This window comes from Cervus canadensis, chromosome 18 (genome assembly GCF_019320065.1).
Source record: "Cervus canadensis isolate Bull #8, Minnesota chromosome 18, ASM1932006v1, whole genome shotgun sequence".
Taxonomy (NCBI): Eukaryota; Metazoa; Chordata; class Mammalia; order Artiodactyla; family Cervidae; genus Cervus; species Cervus canadensis.
This window is the reverse complement of record NC_057403.1, coordinates 34269195-34288825: the sequence shown is the minus strand read 5'-3', so window position 1 is coordinate 34288825 and position 19631 is coordinate 34269195. Positions and strand designations below refer to the sequence as shown.

Below are 19631 nucleotides of genomic sequence, written 5' to 3'. Positions count from 1 at the left end.
TTGCTGTTTACTAACCCTCTCCTTTCAAGATAATTAATGAGGATGTGAAGTGACACCAGGCCCGACACGGCTCCCGAGCGGCACCTGAGCGGCCACCTCCCCGGGTGGGCCCCTCGGGGGTGCCAGCTCCCCCCTGTTTACCTTCAGCCCTGTGGCCACACTGCGTGCAGGGGCCGATGTCCGGACTTTGCTCAAAACCGGGCTCTTCTGCCTCACCTTTTATCCACCCGTTTTTCTGCTGCGTTAATTAAAAACCCTCATTTTACTTAGAATGGAATGCTTATTTTTGTGTGTGCTATTCCCTGGACAGAGTCTACATTACCGGGCCTGAAATTAAACTACCTGAGAGAGTCGAGAATTACAGTTCCCTTTTGTTTTCTGCAAAAGTGGCAGCAGAGCATCTCCCTGCCTCCCAACTTTATACTTGATCCGGAAAGTAAGAGGTGGTCCTCAGCCTCGAATTCAGTACTGTCTCTGAAACTTTCCCTGATGATGGACATGTTCCATATCTGCTACCACACAGCAGCCACTAGCCACAAGTGGCTGTGAGCACTTGACACGCAGCCTGCGTGGCTAAGAAGTGGAACTTCACATTGTATTTAAGTTAATTCAGACATACATCATCACAAGTGGCTAATGGTTAGCATATTGGACCACCACTGTCGATACTTCTTTTTTAATCTGCCTTGGGTTATCTATGGCAGGTCTGAAATTCCCGGCAGTTTCTCTACCCTCCCCAACAACTTTCTTCTCTGGTAGAGAAGGTAAACTGATTTCTCCATCACATTCGGCAAGCTGTAATTAGGAAGGTAAGTTTTCCAAGGGAAAAAGATGTTACTTTCTAAATCCAAATGTAAATGACTTGGATTATCCGTGTCACTGAGCGCTTCATTCATGCAGATAATTGAGAATTGACAGTGTCCTTTTCCCTCAATTACTTCCCGATCGTTCCATGTGTTACAATGGGAGGAACATGGAGCTGTTTTTAAATAGCTATGTTAATGTCCTCATTAATTTTACCTTTTCCTACCAATTAACAAATATTAACTCCAGTGGCAGAATTAAGTTGGCTTCCCTCATGAAGCCACATTCACCCTGAACACCCTTCTCACCCGAGCGTGGTGCAGCTTAGCTTTCCGCCTTTGGTTTTTTCAGTCTGCTGCCCCCAGTAGAGGCATTGGTTTTCGGGGGATCTTTGCATTGGGTTATTCACAGTGTAGCACCACCACCGTGGATCCAGGATGAGAAGACTGGGGGTTAGCTTGCGTGGCCCCCCACATACAAGCCCCATTCTCATTTATAAGTGGCAGAGACAAACCCGAGCCTACAGGAGCCATGCAGGCATCCTTCCATGGGTGCCGGTGCTGGCTGGGGAACACCTGCCTGATCTTACCCAGATAACTGTGAAGCACAGTCTGTAAGTCTTGGTTGAACAGCAGAGTCACCAATCATAATGTGTTAGTCCTGAAGTTAAGAATTTTTTAAAACTCAGAGTTTTGAAGCTCATACCCACAGTCTCCCCAGTCACGGCCAGTTTCTCTTCTCTGACCTAGCGCTCTCCTCTGTCCATGAGACAGTGAAGAAAGGCATCTGTGTAGCCCTTATTTCGCGAGGTAGTTGTGAGAATCAGTTGAGCTAATGAAGCACCAAGCCCTTTGAAGTCTGTGCAAGGCTAGATAAACATGGATGGTGTTATTGAGAGAATGTTTAAATATTTTATTTCTCTAAATCCAGACTTCCTGATTACTCATTGTTGGATGTCAAGATCATTGCTGGCATTCTCCTTTCAAGAGATGCTTAGGAAACAGAAGCGTGGTGTGCAGGAAGATACACGGGGACGATTGTGACCTGATTTTTCACCTTTTCATTTTGCTCCCTGGGCTTTTTAAACACAGATTATTTTCAGCAGCTAGAGGGCACAGAGGCTGCCTACTTTTTTTTTTATTGTCGTTAGTAATTCCATCATTAGGTTGGTTAAAAGTTGAATCGGTTACAGGTATTGTTTAGTTCTGAATAAATGTATAACCTTAACTGTTACTCACGTGGTGGTGTTCACAGTGGTTACAGACTGAGATGTGGAACTTGAGAACAGGTACTGCCAACTGCAGAGCACGTTCACACACATGTTCTTACGTTCAAATGTCTGAAAACAAGGATGAATTGTTCTGGAGTGACTTCATAATTCCAAGTTAAATGGTACTTGAATTACTGTTGACCTTCACTTTGAAACAGCTTACTTTTACAACAGGTTTGCATGTCTGGCTCTTACTGGGGTTTGACGAGCTGGAAGGAACTTATTTTGCTTAAAAAAGTGTGTGTGTGTACACGTGACTGTGTGTTCACCTCTCTTCATTGATATTCTGAGTGATTGGGTAAAGCTTTCACAAAGTTTTACATCCGAGGTTAGCACATGGCTACTACTAGATGGACAAATCCAGCCAGTCGCTTGTTTTTATGAATAAAGTTTTATTGTAACACAGTCCATCACTGCTTTTATGCTCTGGTGGCTGAGTTAGGCAGTGACAACAGAGACCAGATGGCCCTCAGCCTAAAATGTTTACTGTCCAGATGTTTACAGAAAAAAATTGGCCAACAGCTGATCTAGATCATAAAAATATGTCTTTTAGTGGAAGTTGTATTTTTTTTTATAAATTCGGGTGAAATTGTGGTTTAAGAAATTGTTTTATCCTGGTCCTTCCTTAAAAATGCAGTTGTCAGCTCGGTCTGCTCTGGTTTATTTCTGTGATCTCGAGAAGTTGCTTATCGGATGTTGGATGCAGTGACCCTGGTTTCATGGTAACTAAACCTGCATCAGCTTCTTGCTAATGTACTGCTAGTCATTTTATTCAGTAGACTGAGTAGCTTTCAGTGTTTCTATGGGAAGGACACTGCTCATTAGTGAATATGTTCAGCCTTCAGTTCAGCTAAAATCTGAATGCCTTCTCAACCTGAAATAGGCAGTATTATTCTAAATGTTAAGTAATCGAGCTGTCCACGAAGACAGAGTGCTTCCCGGTCGTTACAAGCTGTGCACCAGCATCATTCCTCACCGTGATGCCGTGAAGTAGGTTCTTCACGTCGCCATCCAGATTTTATCACCGGAGCGGGAAAGGGTGACTTGCTGAAGGTCACATAATGAGAAAGCCCACTGGCAATTTGTGTCATCTGTGAGTCATGTTGGCGCTGGGAAATGAAGCTGGCACCAGTGGGACTCACACCCAGGGGCTAGCCGGTCCTCCTCACCGGTTCCTGCCCAGCAAGGCCGACGATTTCATTAGCGAGGTGAGTGAACGGGTGATCCCGTAATTAATTCGTCTCTGTCTAGACTTAGGACCCCAATGAAATCAGATGGTGGGGAAGGCTTCCCAAGTCTTCACATGCCCCCCTCCAACTGATTCTCATCACCCAGCAATGTTTTTTCTTTTAACTTTGCCTGACCTTTTATGAAGTACTTTCCTATTGATTTACTCTCTGCATCCTCATGGCCCTGCGTCGTATGATGGCCTTATTCCATTTGATAACCTGAGGAGAGAGCTCGGTGTCTGAGCACCCCCTCCCCCGCATGGCCCCCAGCTCCCAGGCCTGTGTTCTTGCTGCAGAATGACCTGAATGACGTGCGTCCATAGGAAGGCACATGGTCCCTGCCTTCAGGAGCCTTCCAGTCTCATGGGGGAATATGGCACATACGTAAAGCTGGTAACTGGTCTTCAGGGTCTCAGTGGGAAAAGATGTGCTATGAGGTGGAGGCTTTGAGGTCAGAGAAGAAAGAATCACGGTGGACTGTGTGATGCTCAGAAAGGGGAGCGGGATTTGGCTGAGCTGGGAGGAAAGTATGCACAGGAGGAAGTGGCATGAGCTACTATCTCTCTCTCTCTCACTCACATAACACAGGCACACACACACACACACACACAAGCTGGAGCTGGGGGGAGGTACGCACGGAACGGAGTGGTGTGAGCCAGTATCTCTCTCTCCCTCTCACACACACACACACACACACACACACACTCGCGTGCACACACATGAGGCCACTGAGGGATCGAGTTCAGGAGACAGCAGAGCTGGCTGGAGATGGGGTGGTGTAGCAGAGGGGAAGGTGAGAAGATGCTCTAATGAGGACCTTTCTCATGTACAGAGAGTGATGGAGACAGTGATTAGAGAAGATGAATAGTACCTCTGATTGTTGTGTGAGGAAACAGGAAGCAGGAATGTAGATAGACAGATGAGGAATGAAGGGTCCAGAGCTGGCAGAAAGACCCCCACTGTAAACATATGTGTCACCAGAAACCCCACTGGCTGTTGGTTCCTCTGGCCTCATGTTATTATAGCGTCATCTGGAAAGGTCATTGAAAAATATTTATTTTAATACTTTCAGCCTTTAAAAGAATGTTCTATAGTCTATATTAATACAGAGCAGGCTCCTGGATCTGAGATTCTACACAGCTGCCAGCCAACACGTTGAGGTGTGGGGAGTGACCAGCCACATACTTATACTGGGGCCCCAGGAAGCAACCGCATGCTGGTCTGTATCCACGTGTCACCCTGCCCCAGTCGCACAGTCCCTACTAACGTGCAGTGTGCATCAGAGCGCCCTGGTGCCCCAGGGCTGGCAGGATCTCAGCCATCCTCTCCCTAGTCCTGCCTTTCTCCAACATCCCCCCAACCCCCACCCCTTACACCCCATCATTTTGCTCAAGGAAATTTCCCCAGCTGCCAGTTTTATAGATGCAGTTTTCTGAAACTTGGATTTTACTGCAGAAGATCCCTCACAATTCTCCAGCAGGTTTTGCGAACCGTCATCTGTCCAGAATGAAACTACCTGTGCCCCCAGCAGACCGTCTCCTGTGGGTCCCACCCATCTCACACTGGCTCTTGGACCTGCTGGGCCAGAGTCAACTTGCTGAAAATGAGGAAGGAATGTTTTGGTCAATGTGGGCTGGTTGGTGAAAACCCTCCCTAAACCCACCATTTAGAAATACGTTTTGAAAAATATAACTCACTGACTGGCCTCACAGCTACATTCTTTTGGGAGGTTGAGAGTGGAACCAGGAGGTGTGGTATCTCTGGACCAAATCACTCAGAAGACCCTTGGAAGGGTCTGCTGTAAGTGGGGCCAGCCAGTCAGAAGGCTGAGGAGCCTGAAGCTCATGCATAAACTGGAAAGGGAGGGGGACACATCCAGGTATTCAGCGTCTGAGCCCAGGTGGAGAATGGTTCCTTCCTCAAAGGTCTCAGAGCTTGAAAACTGATGAAAAGTGTAACATGTAACCAGTTCCTTGGGGTCCAGATAGCAGCGGGTCTCAGCATATAGGAGGACAGGAAACTTGGGAAGAAAATAAAGATGTATGGGTGCGTTTGTGAAAAAACAGAAACCTCCTCATCCTGGTGCTTCGAATCTGGAGACAGTCCAGTTGCTCTGGCAGGCGTGGGGTGGGACTGCCCACGCAGCCACCTCCTTCCAGATGTCTGAGCACTGTCATGTCACTCCGTTGGCTTGTGGACATTTTCTGTCAGAACTAACCTGGGTACTAAACTGTTTTCAGCTACAAAGGTGCCGTGGACACCTGCACTCATCCTGGGAGCCGTCTCGGCTGAGCGACTTGGCCGCAGAGGCGTCTGTGCTGTATGCTCTCTGCCCCTGTCTCTCTGATCGTCCAGGTGTGCTGGCTGCTTTTTGGTATCCCCAAGTCTCACAGCCCTTTGTCAGTTCAGTAGTAAAAGAGGATGGCCACGTTAAAGCCAGGTAAACACAGCAAAGGGTGTAGACGAAGCAGAGGGTGGAATGACAGTGACTGAGCTGGCCTCTGGCTGGGGAACGTTTGGCTAGTTTGGTGGGAGAAGTACAGCACTTCGGCGATCCATAGACCGAAATTATGATCTTATTTAAACAAATGGTGTATATTAGCGAACATATTTATCCCTTGGCCCCAGTGTCCCACCTGGACTGCACACTCCCACGTGGGAGTCCAGGGGAGCATCTGCTGAAAAGAATGACACGTGGTGGGCGTGGGTGGGACCACCTGTGCTCTGCCATCCCAGAGGCGGGGAGATGGGTTTCTGGCCCAGGTGTGAAGGGTGCCTCTTGCGTGCTATAGCTGCCTTGCAGCTCGTCGGCCCATGGAGGGTAGTTTGGGGAGGGTCTCCAAGCAGGAGAGGCACCGAGACCAGAAAGGCCAGGGCTGGTGGGTAAGGTGGGAACGGCCAGGCGTCTCATGGTGTGTGGGGTGTGGCGTGGGGTGGAGGCTGGACATCTGAAATGGAGGAGGGAATCGGACCCGACCAGCTCGGTCTGGAGTGACAGCTGAGGACCAAGAACAGCAGTAGAGCATTAGAGGAGCGTCTCAGCTTATTCAGACTTGCGGCCAGCCATCTTTCAGTCCCTACCCTGGGTCAGGAGCTGTGCCCTGAACCAGGATTGAAAGTTCTCCCCGCCTGTGAGATGCTGTCCGTGGTGTGGCAGAGGAGTTGGATGTGGTTTGAAGCACAGATGAGTCCAGAGTGGATGCTGCTACAGTGGGGTTTGCGGGCCCAGAGGAAGGAGGGGTGGAGCTGGGAGCTGGGAAAGGCTCTGGAGAAGGTGTGGCTTTTGCGCAGAGGAGGGCTGTGATCTCTCCAGCTGTATATTTATTTTCTTTCTTTCTCGCTCATCCCCGCTTCAGTCTTGTCTGACTTTTTGTGACCCCATGGACCATAGCCCACCAGGCTCCTCTGTCCATGGGATTCTCCAGGCAAGAATACTGGGATGAGTTGGCATGCCCTCCTCCAGGGATCTTCCCGACCCAGGGATCAAGCCCATGTCTCTTATGTCTCCTACACCGGCACGGGGGTTTGGGTTCTTTACCACTAATGCTAGCTGGGAACATGGTCTTTTCTGGAGGACTTCCCCAGCAGTCTGTCCTCCTGGCCAGTCACAGCAAGAACAAGTGTGCACACGCAGGCACGGCGGCCTCCGAGGGAGGTAAGACAGCTCTCCAGGTTCCCAAAGAGCCCTCCAGGTTATCTCACGGGAATTCAGATTCCTGCGATGCCTGTGCAAATGGCATAGATGCTGGGATGGGTGAAGTGGAATTCTAGACTCTTGCTTCCTCCCCATCTTCGAGGGCTCACCCATTCTCAGGACCAAGACTCGATCTCGAAAACTGACGGCACCCGTGAAGAGTAGCAGACTTGTTATTGTCTGGCTTGGGTCTGTGGCCTCCCAGCGTGGTCTCCCTTGTCTCCTTCTGGGAGAGGCCCCTCTTGTACCTGGGAGGTGTCCTGCCGGGGATGCGTTCACTAAGAGTGACAGCCCCAGGGAGGCCAGCAGACAGCCGGAGATCCTCAAGCTGTCAATGGGTGCTCCCGGTCCTCGAGCTCCTGCCTATTGGAATGATTAACTGACGTCCTCCACTCTGCTGGACAATTAAGGAACACAGGAAAAGGAGGGAAAAGCCTTCAGTTGGACCTAATTTGGCACCATATTGTTTTCTGTTAATCTATTTTGTTTTCTGTCCGTCTGTCCCCAGGGACGGGTGCCTTGCTGCTTGCTGAAGCATGCATAACTAATGTCCTCATTAAGGGCTGATCTGTTTACCAAGGCCAGGCGAGGAAGCCAGCCTGCCAAACCCAGGCGCAAGCTGGGGGCCGTTGCCTCCCTCTGGGCCTTAGCCCCACCTCATTAAGCTGGTCCAGGCTATTGATTGGGAGCCTGTGTTTGGAAGAGTCTTACTTACTCCATGCATTATCTTGACAGATTGATCAGACCTGATTGAGAACCTCTTAAAGAAACGAACAGCTGTAATGGGAAAGTTGGACTCTGTCATCCGTTAGGATGATTCTGGGAGCAAGAAGAACAAGTCTGACATCTTGGAGCAATTGTATTTACAATTAACATGGCTGAAAACGATTGCCTCTATTGATCCCCCCTTCCTGCAATTACAGCCCCATTGTTTACATTCCAGCACTTCAGTTATAAAAAGGAAATTCAATAATTATTGCATTATTTAAAGTTAAAGTGCCACAGAGTTTGCTGGCTACGCTTGCTGGTTGATTTAACGTTCAGTAAAATCCATGCTGAGCTCTCCATCTTGAGGCCGAACAATATCGGCTTTTAATGAGACTTAAAAAGCGGGGGAAGGAGAGCAAAACCTAGAGCACAGGGTGTTTGTCTGGGTTATTTATGGGGGGGACCGAAAGGCAGGGCAGAGAAACTCGCCATGTCATCTTTCGCAAAACTACATCCCCTCTTGCCAGCCGTCTCCTGGTCTCTCGACTCCGCTTCCTCAGAGAAGCACTTCTCTCTTTCCACTCTCTCAGTCCCTTGTCCCCGTCCCACAAGTGTAACTTCTCCTCAGCCATCAACAAGATCCACAGAATTTAAGGAGAAAGGGTGAAACATCTTAGCACCCAAAAGGAGCGACATGAAAGGCATTTGTTTCAAGGGAGTTTTTCTCTTCCGTGCAGTCATTTTCCCATTTTCTGATTTGAGGGGAAAAAAATGAAATAAAAAATGAAGCCCCCCCCACAACTTATGAGGAAGAAAGCCCTGCGTGTGCTCACTGCCCCCTGCCCGTCTCACCCTGGCAGCCCTGACCCCTCTCATAACGAGGGTGATGAGGGTGTTGGTCAACAGATGCTGGGAGCTCAAGAGGTGCCTCCAGGTTGGAGCATCACACTCAGACTCCCAGCAGCAGCAGCTGGAAAGTTCAAGAGCACGGGAGGAATTTTAAAGACCGTTTTATTTTTCTCATATTTGGTGGAAACTCTCCGGCGGGCTGGGTTCCAGCAAGACATCTGGACAGGTGTGCTCAGCGGGGTGCCGAGCTCGCGAGGAAAAAGTGATGCCTCATGCCTTGCCATCAAGAGTCACGCTTTCAGCCCCAGCCCCAGGAAATTTGAGACTGCAGGTGTGAAAGGGGAGAGGAAGATGAATGGAGCCAATTCCGACTTTTATGAAGTATCTGGAGCGGGCCGGTAGCAGGCAGCTGCTTCCGTGGGTCTTTTTCATTAAAGAGGTGAATTCTTGAGTGCTGGCACTGCGTGATTTATCGAGTGCAGTTTGCTAGCATCTGAAATGCTCTTTGGGAAACGGCGGGTGATGCGGAGATTTTAGGCCTGGGCAGTTTTCCTTCTTGCAAGGAAATAACCTTCATCGGTTCCGACTTGGGTCTCTCCTCCGTGGCAGCCGCTGTCCCAAGCAGCTGTTCTCAAGAGTGTGATCCCAGACCACCAGCATCAGGGAGACGGTCAGGAGTTCTCCCTCCCTACCCCGAACCCGGACCTGGTGAATTAGAAACCCTCAGGGTGGGCCCCAACGCTCTGCGGCAGGACACCCCACCTCCCGCCCCAAGTGCTTCTGAGGCACGCTCAAACCAGAGGACCGCAGAGCTGGAAGGTATCTGTATTTTTAACTGCTGAGCCCATGGTGTGTACCTGCCAGCCAGGTGTGAGGAAGCGACATCCAGGCCAAAGGTAGAAAGATGACGCCTGTGCCAAACGTTTGGGCAGTCCTCCCCGTCTTCTGAATCTTTTTCACATTTGTTTGCTCGTGTGGTTTTCACAATTGCCTCCGAGGAAGACAGGGCAAGTATAAACATCTGTGTTTCACAGATGAAGTAACGCACCTGTTTTGACCACCAGACAAGTATTTCTTTCTTTCTTTTATTTTTTTCTTTCTGCTGTGTTGACTGTCATGGGATTGGAGATACAAATAAGCAAATCCTTCAGCACGGATTTGGGAAACCAGGGATGTGCCTGTTTCAGCTCAGTTCTCCTTCCTTGGTCCTCACCTGGGGTGTTGGCAGATGTGCTAAAGAACAAGGTTTCTGATTTCTCATTATTTGGGCGCCGACAGACAGACAGATCCAGTAAACAGATGTGGTTCTGGAGCAAGGGCCTGGGGTGAGGTTCCTGACTCTGCCGCACCAGCTGTGTGACTTTGGGCAAATGACTTAAAATGAGAATTAAGCGCCTCTTGTAAGGAAGAAGTCAGTCCCATGCATGTGCAGTTTGCCCTCTGTTTCATAATTTCTGCACATCGAAATTTCTTTACTGTCAACAAGCAACCCTTCTTTGGGACTGGGGGTGTGGGGTGGCGGTTCCCAGGGAGGGGGCCGGACAGACTGGGCACGAGGAGGGAAATGTCAGATAGGTAAATTCAGTAGCATTCATTCCTGTCCCTAATCCCAAAAGCCTAACCAGCTTGGAAAGTAATGATAGTTATAATAATAACCTTATTAATTATGAAGGTGAACCATACAGCAGGTGCCGTGTTAAGCACCTTTGTATGAATTATCCCATTGACCTCTCCTACTGGTACTATGAGGGGGTCCTGTTATTGTCCCTGTGTTGCAGATGAGGAAACTGAGGCCCAACCCATGTGTATATCTTGCCCAGAGTAGCACAGAGGGAGGGTTTTCCCCGGCCTGCCTTAATCCAGAGTGCTTCGTAAACCACCGTTTCGGCAGCAGTGTGACATGGAGTTGATTGGGGACCAGCTTGAGTAGCATGAATACGGCGGCCTTTGTTTCATGTGGGGACTTAAACCCATGGGAGCTGAAGAGTAGCTCCAGGGAGGAAGCGTATCTTCACGAATGAAGAAAGTCACTGTTCCCCGTGCCCTGTCTTAACGAAGGGGTGACCTTCGGACTCAAGGAGCCTGGGCTCGTTCCTGGAGAATGGTTGGGTTGATGCCATGTATTTCCCTTGGCTTCCCAGCTTATGTACATGCTCATTTGACCAGCGTGGAAACTAGCTCTTATCTTGCCTGAGACCCCGTGCTCTGATGGGCCCCCTCCTTTAGGAAAGATGCCTACACGCCCTGAGAAGCTTTGTCTCTCTGTGGTTATGCCACACCCCTCTCTGGAGTTTTCCCAACAGAGGAAAATGAAATCTGTTAGTACCAGCATTCCACAAGAGCCCACATTTGGATTTTTTTTCTAGAAAAGATTCAAAGCCAAGTCTGATACACCCTCTCGATGGTTGCAGATTCATGCTTATTTTACTTCTAGAATTTATTGTGCTTCTCTCTAAGGACCATTCATCTTCTTGAGACTTTTGAATGAGGAGATGTCATTTTTGCGAGCCAAGAGATCCAGGGTTGGGAAGCCTGAACTCCAGCCTTGGAACTTGGATGCCGAGAGTGAACAGAGCTTGTTCCAGGGCGTGAGGAGTCTGGCCTAGAAACCAGAAAATAGGTCAGAGATTGATCTAAGGGAACGTTTTTACTTCCTTTCACTTTCTCTTGTAAATTGTGGTTGGGGCTTATATCTTAACGCTGTCTGCTGGGCTCCTGCAGTGAAATAGGACTAAATTAACATGTGCCAAGGTCGAGGGCGTGAGTGGGTGAAAAGCCAACATGAAACAGAAAATGCGTATATATTTAGGTTGACCTTCCGGAAGCTTTCCTAAGAACGCGGCATTAAATCTGGAACGGTAACACCACCCCTGATTAAAAAATTAACCACCCCCCTTCCAGGTTGCGTTACACCTAAAACAGTTTCTTCTTAGACGTTCGAGGTGAATGCCTGGGTCTGGGGCGTCCTGGGTCACATGACAGCCCTCTGCACTCAGCGCAGCATCGCCGGACAACCGTGGACCCGGCTTCCAGCCCCAGGGTTCCAGTCCTGTTTTGTCCACACTCTGTGGGAACTCATGGGTGGGGGGAGAAGTCACGTGACCTCTCAGAGCTTTGGGTTTCTCCAAGGACAGGCGCCAAACACCGCCCACCTCGGGCTGTAATGAGAAAATGAAGTGTGCGAAGGTGCCTCCTCAGCAGTACCTGCCAAGCAGGGTTACGATGATGAATTAACCCCCCTCACGTCTTCCTTATTCCATCTTAGTGGGTAATTAGCGGGCTCACTCCGGACCCTCATCTTCCTGTCCCGTCTCACCGGAGGTGTTGGTGAGACTTCTACAGCCCTCGCCCCGAGCCCCTGGCTTGCTCTGGTTAACAGTTTTCCCCTCCAGAGGTCTGATGGGACAGCAGCCTCTTCCATCAAGGCCTTCCGCGTGTGGGTTGGGGGGCCCGTCCCCCTAGGTGTAGGTCACCCCCAGGGTCGCCCGCGTGCCCCAGGAGGAGTGGATCCCTGGGAGCCGCTTTAGCTTATCCATCACGGAGCTTCACCGTTTGATCTGCCCTCAGGGTGCGGTTGCGATGTATCCGTGGGAGAATGTGGTGAGCCGGGTGGGCGTTTGTGTGTTCCTCATAACAGGTATTATTCCCCGAGGAAGCTCCCTTTGTGAATCCTGTGTGTTTTCATTTGTGAGAGTGTGTGTGCGAGTGTCAGAGTATACTTTGTCCATTTCTACTTTAAAGGGGAGGCTTTGACAAAACCTGATCAATATTTTGCATTCCATGCATGAAGAACCAGATGTTAGAAGTTTCCTCTTGTTGGGGAGGAGGAGGGAGCCGGGGCCCCTCCAGATTTATAGAAATCGATGTTCTCTGACAGAAGTTGGTTAGTTTTCCTGAGAAACAAGTAACAGGAACACATTTTTTTGATTTTTGCGATGAATTATTTTCTAACAAGAGCCCTCTTCTCATCTCTTTGACTTTCAGTCGCTGGCCAGGGTGGACGAGCCCAACATACTAATGGGGTGAAATCCCACAAATAATGCCAGCCGGCTCCTTTCCTTTCTTTTTTAATTATTCATTTCCTTTTCATACCCACCCTCACGTGCCAGGCTCATTATCCGAGATGCCTTTTCCTGTATTGAGGTCTTGTCTTTTCCAAGTTCTTCCCCTGGAACCAGACCCACAAGCAAAGATGGGGGACCCTGGACGTCTCCAGGTCAGGGGCACGGGAGTGTCACCTGCCAGCTAACCCCAGCCCAGCATTTTATGGATAAAATATAAATGCTCCAACAGGATCGAACAGATGGACAGGACAGGGTCCCTGGTTGGCACAAGGGGGTCCCCCTTGCTCATTTCCAGCGCATGTGCTGCTCACCCAGCGCATGCCAGTCCAGCTTCTATGCGCTCGCCAGGAGGACCATCTGTTTTCTGCTGCACGGTGGTCATTTGGAGAAGTTGGAGTTTGCAGAGTTCTTTCCCTGCTTCCATTTATGAGTCAGACCGGGTACTTATTTCCTTTTTGTGGGTCCTTGTACTTCTTTGTGCTTTCAGGAAGTAAATCCTATTGCCACATGTAGAACTCTCTTTCAATGGAAACAACTGTACACTTGCAGTTCACGTAACCCAGTGTTTTGCAGGCACTTTTTTTAAAAGTTTTTTTTTTTTTGATGTGTTGCATTTTTCAAAGCCTGCACTGAATTTGTTACAGTATTGCTTCCGCTGTTTATGTTCCGGTTTTTTGGCCATGAGGCATGTGAGATCCTAGCTCCCTGACCAAGGATGAAACTGGCACCCGCTGCATTAGAAGGCGAAGTCCCAACCACTGGATTGCCAGGGAAACCCTTGCAGGCACCTTTAAAACCAGACCGTAAGACTGGGGAAACCAGGGAAGCCCTCGGCGGTTCAGGATTCAAGGCTGTAGGAGAGGCTGGCTGGACAGAGTGCTGGACTGGACCTTGGTTTCTGCTCTTCCTTTGGCTGAGTCAGTCTCCCTTCCTTGGCTAATTTGTTGGTCCTGCTTCTTCATTACTCACTGATTGGTTTTCTTGAGTGATCAGTGATCTTCCTGTGCCACCGGAGGAAGTGTTCTCATGATGATATGCACGCCAGAAGGTTGCCCTCCTCATATCCCTGGGCCTGTCTGCCCAGTCACCACCATCACTGCCTTGTTACTTGCAGGGTCAGGCCCTCGGGTAGGGCATAGTTTGTGTGTGTATGTCTGTGTGTGTGTGTGTTTACATGGTGTGTGCGTTCATGTGTTGTTGACGTCTAGAATTGAACCAGACCCTACACAGTGGGCTCAGGGACCAGTCTGCTTTGGGCCCCCATGTAGTACACCTGTCTTACAGCACACTGACCACAGTTGAAGTTATTCTGCTTTCTTATTCTTTGTTTTCTATTTTTAAAAAACCTTTCGTTTTTTATGGCTGCATCAGGTCTTGCAGCACGCGGGGTCTTCCTTTCAGCATGTGGGGTCTCTCGTTGCGGTGTGTGGGTTGCTCCCCTTGCTCCCCAGGGCACACGGGCCCTGTGGTTTGGGGCATGCTGCAGGCTCTCTAGCTGAGGCTCACAGGCCCAGCAGTTGTGGTGCATGGACTTAGTTGCCCTGTGGCATGTAGGATCTTTGTTCCTCAACCAGCAATGGAACCCGCATATCCCTTGCCTTGGAAGGCAGATTCTTAACCACGGAACCACCAGGAAAGTCCCCTGTTTTCTTTTTTAGACTGCACAACTGACCCTCTAGAAGAGAACAGAAAGAAATCTTGAGCATAGAGTTCAGAATCTTGAGCACAGAGTAAAGAAATAAATGGAAACAGCCAAACAAGACTTGGGTCCTCCTACCTGAGGCTGGGCGAGCTCTGTGATGGAGGGGGAGAGGCTTGGGGGAGTCCAGTATCTGTGTGGGAGAAGAATTTCCTGCCTGCCGAGAAGAGCAGGAACTCTGAGAGGAGGCAGCCCCTTCACTGAGTGTTCCACCGAGGTTTGTGCCTCGGTGGATTCTTCATATATTACAGTGAATTTAATTAAATGCATTGTGATCCCAACGGAGGGTATCCTAATTAGCTGGGTCAGGAACAAATCATTCTTCCTCCTTCTCCAGATGAAAACATCTACTCTCTCCCTCAGGAAAAGCATTTCCGGGGTGACGGGCTGGCCCCGTGGAGTCAGTCTCTCCAGTCCCACCCCTTCCTGCTGCTTCTTACTAGGCAGGTTCCCAGGGTGGAATTCCAGGGATAGGCCAGCGCATCTTGGGAGGGAGAGGGGGCCTGGACCCACCCAAGGCCTGGGAAGGGACCAGATGGTGAGGAGAAGTCAGGACCCTGTTGCTGGCTTCGGAGCCCCGTTTGCTCCATGTTGGACAGCCTGAAAACTGCCCAAGCGGGAGCTTATAAGGTGTGGTGAGAACAGGAGCGGTCATGCGCAGGTAGACCCCCAGAGACTCCAGTTGTGAGAGGAAGTTTGGGTTGGGGTATAACCTTTATGAGCAGGTGTTTCCTAGGAATGGAGAAGTAGTTTATTCTGGATTTCCATGTGTATGTCTTGGAGAGTGAACTTGGAGTGCATAAGCAAGCTAGGAATTTTGAATTAAGCTTCTGTGCAAGTCTCTGAGAGGGGACCCTAAATGTCCGCTCTACTGGGCTCAGAGGGCGAGGCCGTGGCTCTGTTTTCCGCATTTTTTGCTTTTATTCTTATCTCTACCATTTGTATCAGGAACCCATTTTCTTTCCAAAATGGTTCTCACATAGCAGACCAAAAGGATTCCTGGTGGCAGCAGAGATTACCAGTGACTACCAGGAGTCAAGTGTGGTAGTTTAGGGGCATCATCATTGTATCAGTTACTTTTCCAGCAGGAGTCCCCAGTGTGATGTTTATTTTATAAAAAGTTGAGGATTTATACAGCCCTGTCACCCAAGAGCCCCTGAGTCTGAGGATGAAAGACATCTGACATCTCAGCTCCCATCCAACTCTTCCTGGCTGTGTTATCCTCTCTTCTGGCTCAGAGACTGGAAACCCCAGACGTTTGGAAAAGAACCCTCACATCCATATTAAAATTTCATGTTTAAGATTCAGAGCCTTACTGCCAGGAAATCCTGTTTCATGGGAAGGTAATGGGAGTTCGGGGTTAAGGCTTCAGTGATCCTTTCTGTGATTTCGTGGTTTCCGATACCACCAGAGTCCCTTGATAGGACTTACCGCTTTAGAGTCCATGGTTATATTCCCTGTTATCCTTCATTCGTCAGTTTTTGTTGAAACTTTAATAAATGTAATTCACTGGGTCTTGGTGATCCAAGACGGCCATTCCTAGCTCCTGTACAAGTTCCCTATTCCTCAGTGGCAACCCTGACGCTTTCTCCCAGGAATATCTGGGTTCCATTTTTGGCTTTCGGGGGTCCCTATGGAGAATTTGAGGAGAATCAGCGTGGGCAAGCTCATTTTGTTTTCCTTTCCATCCAGCCCATCAGTCTCTTTCCCCAGAGTCCCACCCTCCAAAAAATGTAGCTTTGGAGCTTTCCATCCTTGGCAGGGAGACATGTCAGAGGGGGCAAACTGAAGAGAAACCATTAAAAAAAAAAAAAAAAAACCAGCACAAATTTATTTCAAGAAAAGTAGCTTTGTGTTTTTGGTGGTTATAATCTGACAGTTAACATTGAGCTTGCTTGTTATTCAGTCTCTTTCTGGTTGTGATTGCTGTAGGCCAGCTCTTACTGGAGGCGGGGCCAGGGGAAGGCATATTGTTTTGCTCCAAGGCTTTGCACTTGAGTGTGTTAAGTCACCCATTTCTGGGAAAGAAGGGATTGTTCTCTGCTGATACCTGTGAAGCCCTTCACTGTGTTACCTGCAAGTTGGCCCCAGAGCAAAAGTAAATGTCATGTAGCCAGTTTACATTGACGAGGGCCTGCACCCCCTCCCCTTCTTCAGCCCTCTGTTGGTGCATTCATATTTCCTCTTTCAGTAAGGTTCAGACCTGCTTCTGGGATGTTCACACTTTTTCCATGAACATAGGATGTGTGCATGTGAATACATGAGCCTCAAAGCTGTGTCATCCAGTAGGAACAACTGGGCCACTCTTGTTAGTATTGAGCAGAGTGCAGGGCATTGACTTCTGTGCTTCCTGAGTGTCTCACAGTATAATCAGGACAGGACAGAGGTCCAAGCAGGACCAGAGATGGTTACCAGGCGTGGGTGTCAAATAGAACAAGTGTGGTCAGAAGGGAGAGGAGCAGCAGAGAGCAGTCCCAAGGCTTTATTGTGGTTCCTTGGGCCATGCTCGGGGGACTGGAGGTGGGAGTGAAGGCGAGGAGAAGGAAGGAAGGACAGGTGGTAACATGAGCCCGTAAAATACATGATCTCAGTTTCCTCCTCCAGGAGGATACTGGGGGCGGATGCTGCCAGGTTCTAGTTCTCTTTCTCCCATTAACTAGCTGTGTTACCTTGAGTCAACCACTTAAAACTTCTTGGGATTTTTTTTTTTCCTGCTTTATGTGTACCCACTAGAAAAATTTCCTCTTCCCCTAAAATGAGTCATTTGAAACGAAGGAGGTGGCCTTTCTATACCAGGAGCATGTCAGTTCTCTAATTCTTAATAGAAAGGGTCCGTAGCTTTCCATGTGTTCCCACAGGGACCCCAAAGGATGTGAATATTGTGCTTGGATACAAGTCTTCTTCAAGATGCAGAAGTCTGGGCTCTGCTAACTCCATGGCCTCCACTGGTTTGTGTACCATACTTTATCCCTCTCGTGTCTGCTTCCTGCCGACTCCTGGGCTTCCATGTTCTGGAATCAAAGTTCTGTATCGACACAGACACAACCCAGAGTGTAATTTTGACCGTCTGAGCACTAAGTCAAATGACCTTGAGAGGTTGAGAGAGAACTGGTCTGGACAAATTTATTTTTCTTTTCTTCCTAATTTAGGGGAAAACCTAATTTCAGGTACTCCTAATAAACTAGTTCTAAATACAAAAGCTTGAATCATCTTTCTTGTGAAATAGCCACACAGCAACTTTGGTTGCTTCTTTACTGACCTAAGATTCTGTGCAGGTAAGGTGACCACCCTGTAGACCATCCCCTAAAACAGGCGCTCGTCACTTTTTCCATGAAGAGCCAGATAATGAGATTTTAGGCTTCGCAGGCCGCATAATCTCTGTTGCAACTGTTGAACTCCATCCGGTGTTCAGAAGGCATCCATCGATGATGCACAAACCAACACATTTTGTGGCTGTGTTCCACTGAGACCCTATTTATAGAACCAGGCAGCAGGGTGCACTTGGCCTGTGGCCATAGCTTGCCGAGCCCAGTTCCACATAGAGCAGACACTTTGGAGATAAGCGGAAAGAGTGAACCTCTGATTATCGTGCCAGGAAGCCCAGTTTTATGCTGGGAGGGTCGGATCCATTGGCATTTTCAGCACTCTGACACCCCTGGGGGAGGCAGGACGAGAGTCACCTTGCTCCCTGTCCTCATCAGGCTGCTGGGGGAAGGGCCCCCTGGGAAAACCAAGTCACCCCGGAAAGGGGTTGTCGGGCGGCCGGCAGGGCGGGCGGGCAGGCGGGCGGGCTCACGGCGGGGCTGGGCTCGGCGCGGCTGACCAGGGCACGTCCCTCTCTCTCACCCTCGCAGCACCTGCAGCAGCACGAGAGCGGCGTGGAGGGCGAGAGCTGCTTCTACCACTGCGTTCTGTGCAGCTACTCCACCAAGGCCAAGCTCAACCTCATCCAGCACGTGCGCTCCATGAAGCACCAGCGCAGCGAGAGCCTGCGCAAGCTGCAGCGGCTGCAGAAGGGCCTCCCCGAGGAGGACGAGGACCTGGGGCAGATCTTCACCATCCGCAGGTGCCCCTCCACCGACCCCGGTGAGTGGTCTCGCGGGCCACGGGTGACCGCTGGGCGTGGGGGACGCGCCGGGACTGCCACTTTCCTCTTACTTTCAAGTGTTTTTAGAGGAACTTAGCACCGCTTTTCTTTGCACGTCATGAGCCCCTGCCCAGTGAGCAAGCCAACAGACCGTGTGTCGTCCCCTCTTCCCAGGTGCGTCCGGCGTGCATTCTAGATCCCGTCTTTGGGTTCAGATCGACATAAAGAAAATGCTAAAGTATGTCTTGCTCAGAATTGAGATTGGGCAGTTTGTGGCCTCGAGTCTGGTCTATAAGAATGAACTTCAGAGGTGATCGAAGCAGCAAGTGCTTGTTAAAAACATCGTGACTGTATCCGAGTGCCCCAGCTATTCCTGGCTCAGAACTGCCCCTTCCTTCACAGAGAGCATGGGGACCTTGGTGTAGCCCTTGCCTCGTGTCTGCTTCCCACCTGTCCCTTAGCCTGCAGTCCTTTCTCCTGTCTTCCCCATGTGACTTACTCCCACGGGAACCTCATACAGTAGACTGTCCCCTCTCTCTTACTTTTTCCAGCCTCCTAGTCCCTTTCTCTCCACTTGGGAGCATAGGACAGTTGCCTGTCTCTTTAAAAACCATACAGCAAAAGCTCTCCCTTAATCCTGGGCCCCACTGTCTGTCTACAACAGAATCTTCAGATTCTTGAAAGAACATTCTGTGTTGGTCCATCTCTAGTTCACACGTCAGCCTATCAGAGCCTGTTTCCTCTCGTCATCAAACCGTGCTTGACAAGGAACCTTTGACCCTGGATGCACCCAGCCCAGTGGCTACGTGCTGGGCTTCTTTCTTGGTCTTTGAGATTTCTGTCCAGTGCCTTCTGGAAGCGCCCGTCCCTGGCCGTGTTTCTGTCTTGTTCTTCGGCGGCTCCAGACCGTCCTCCACGCCCCTCCCAGGCTCGTGGTCCTCGGTCTGCCCCACAGGCCAGCATCGCCAGGCACTAGGCCTGGCCCTTGGCTCCCAGCCTCTTGAAACTTTGCTCTCCTGCCGTTGGCACATGCCCTTTGGGCAGCTCCCTGGGTTTTTCACTGGGGCCACCTCACAGGCCCCGGTTCACGACTTCTCCTGCAGACAAACCCCTTTGCTCATTCTGATGGCGTGTTGCCACACGACCTGGCCAGGCTGCAGACTCGGGCGGGCCTTTTGGTCTCTCCGTTGCCTGCAGCACCCTGTCAGCCATTGAGCTGTCATGGCT

At 49.8% G+C, this 19631-nt stretch overlaps 1 protein-coding gene across 2 annotated transcripts in view; it reads left to right on the top strand.

Annotated features, from left to right (window-relative positions):
- ZFHX3 (zinc finger homeobox 3) overlaps positions 1-19631 on the top strand; it is a 250601-nt gene that overhangs the window by 132944 nt on the left and 98026 nt on the right. For both annotated transcript variants that reach the window (XM_043437218.1, XM_043437217.1), the window contains exon 4: positions 18172-18403. In XM_043437218.1, the coding sequence (XP_043293153.1) occupies positions 18172-18403 (232 nt within the window). The remainder of the gene's footprint in view (positions 1-18171; positions 18404-19631) is intronic.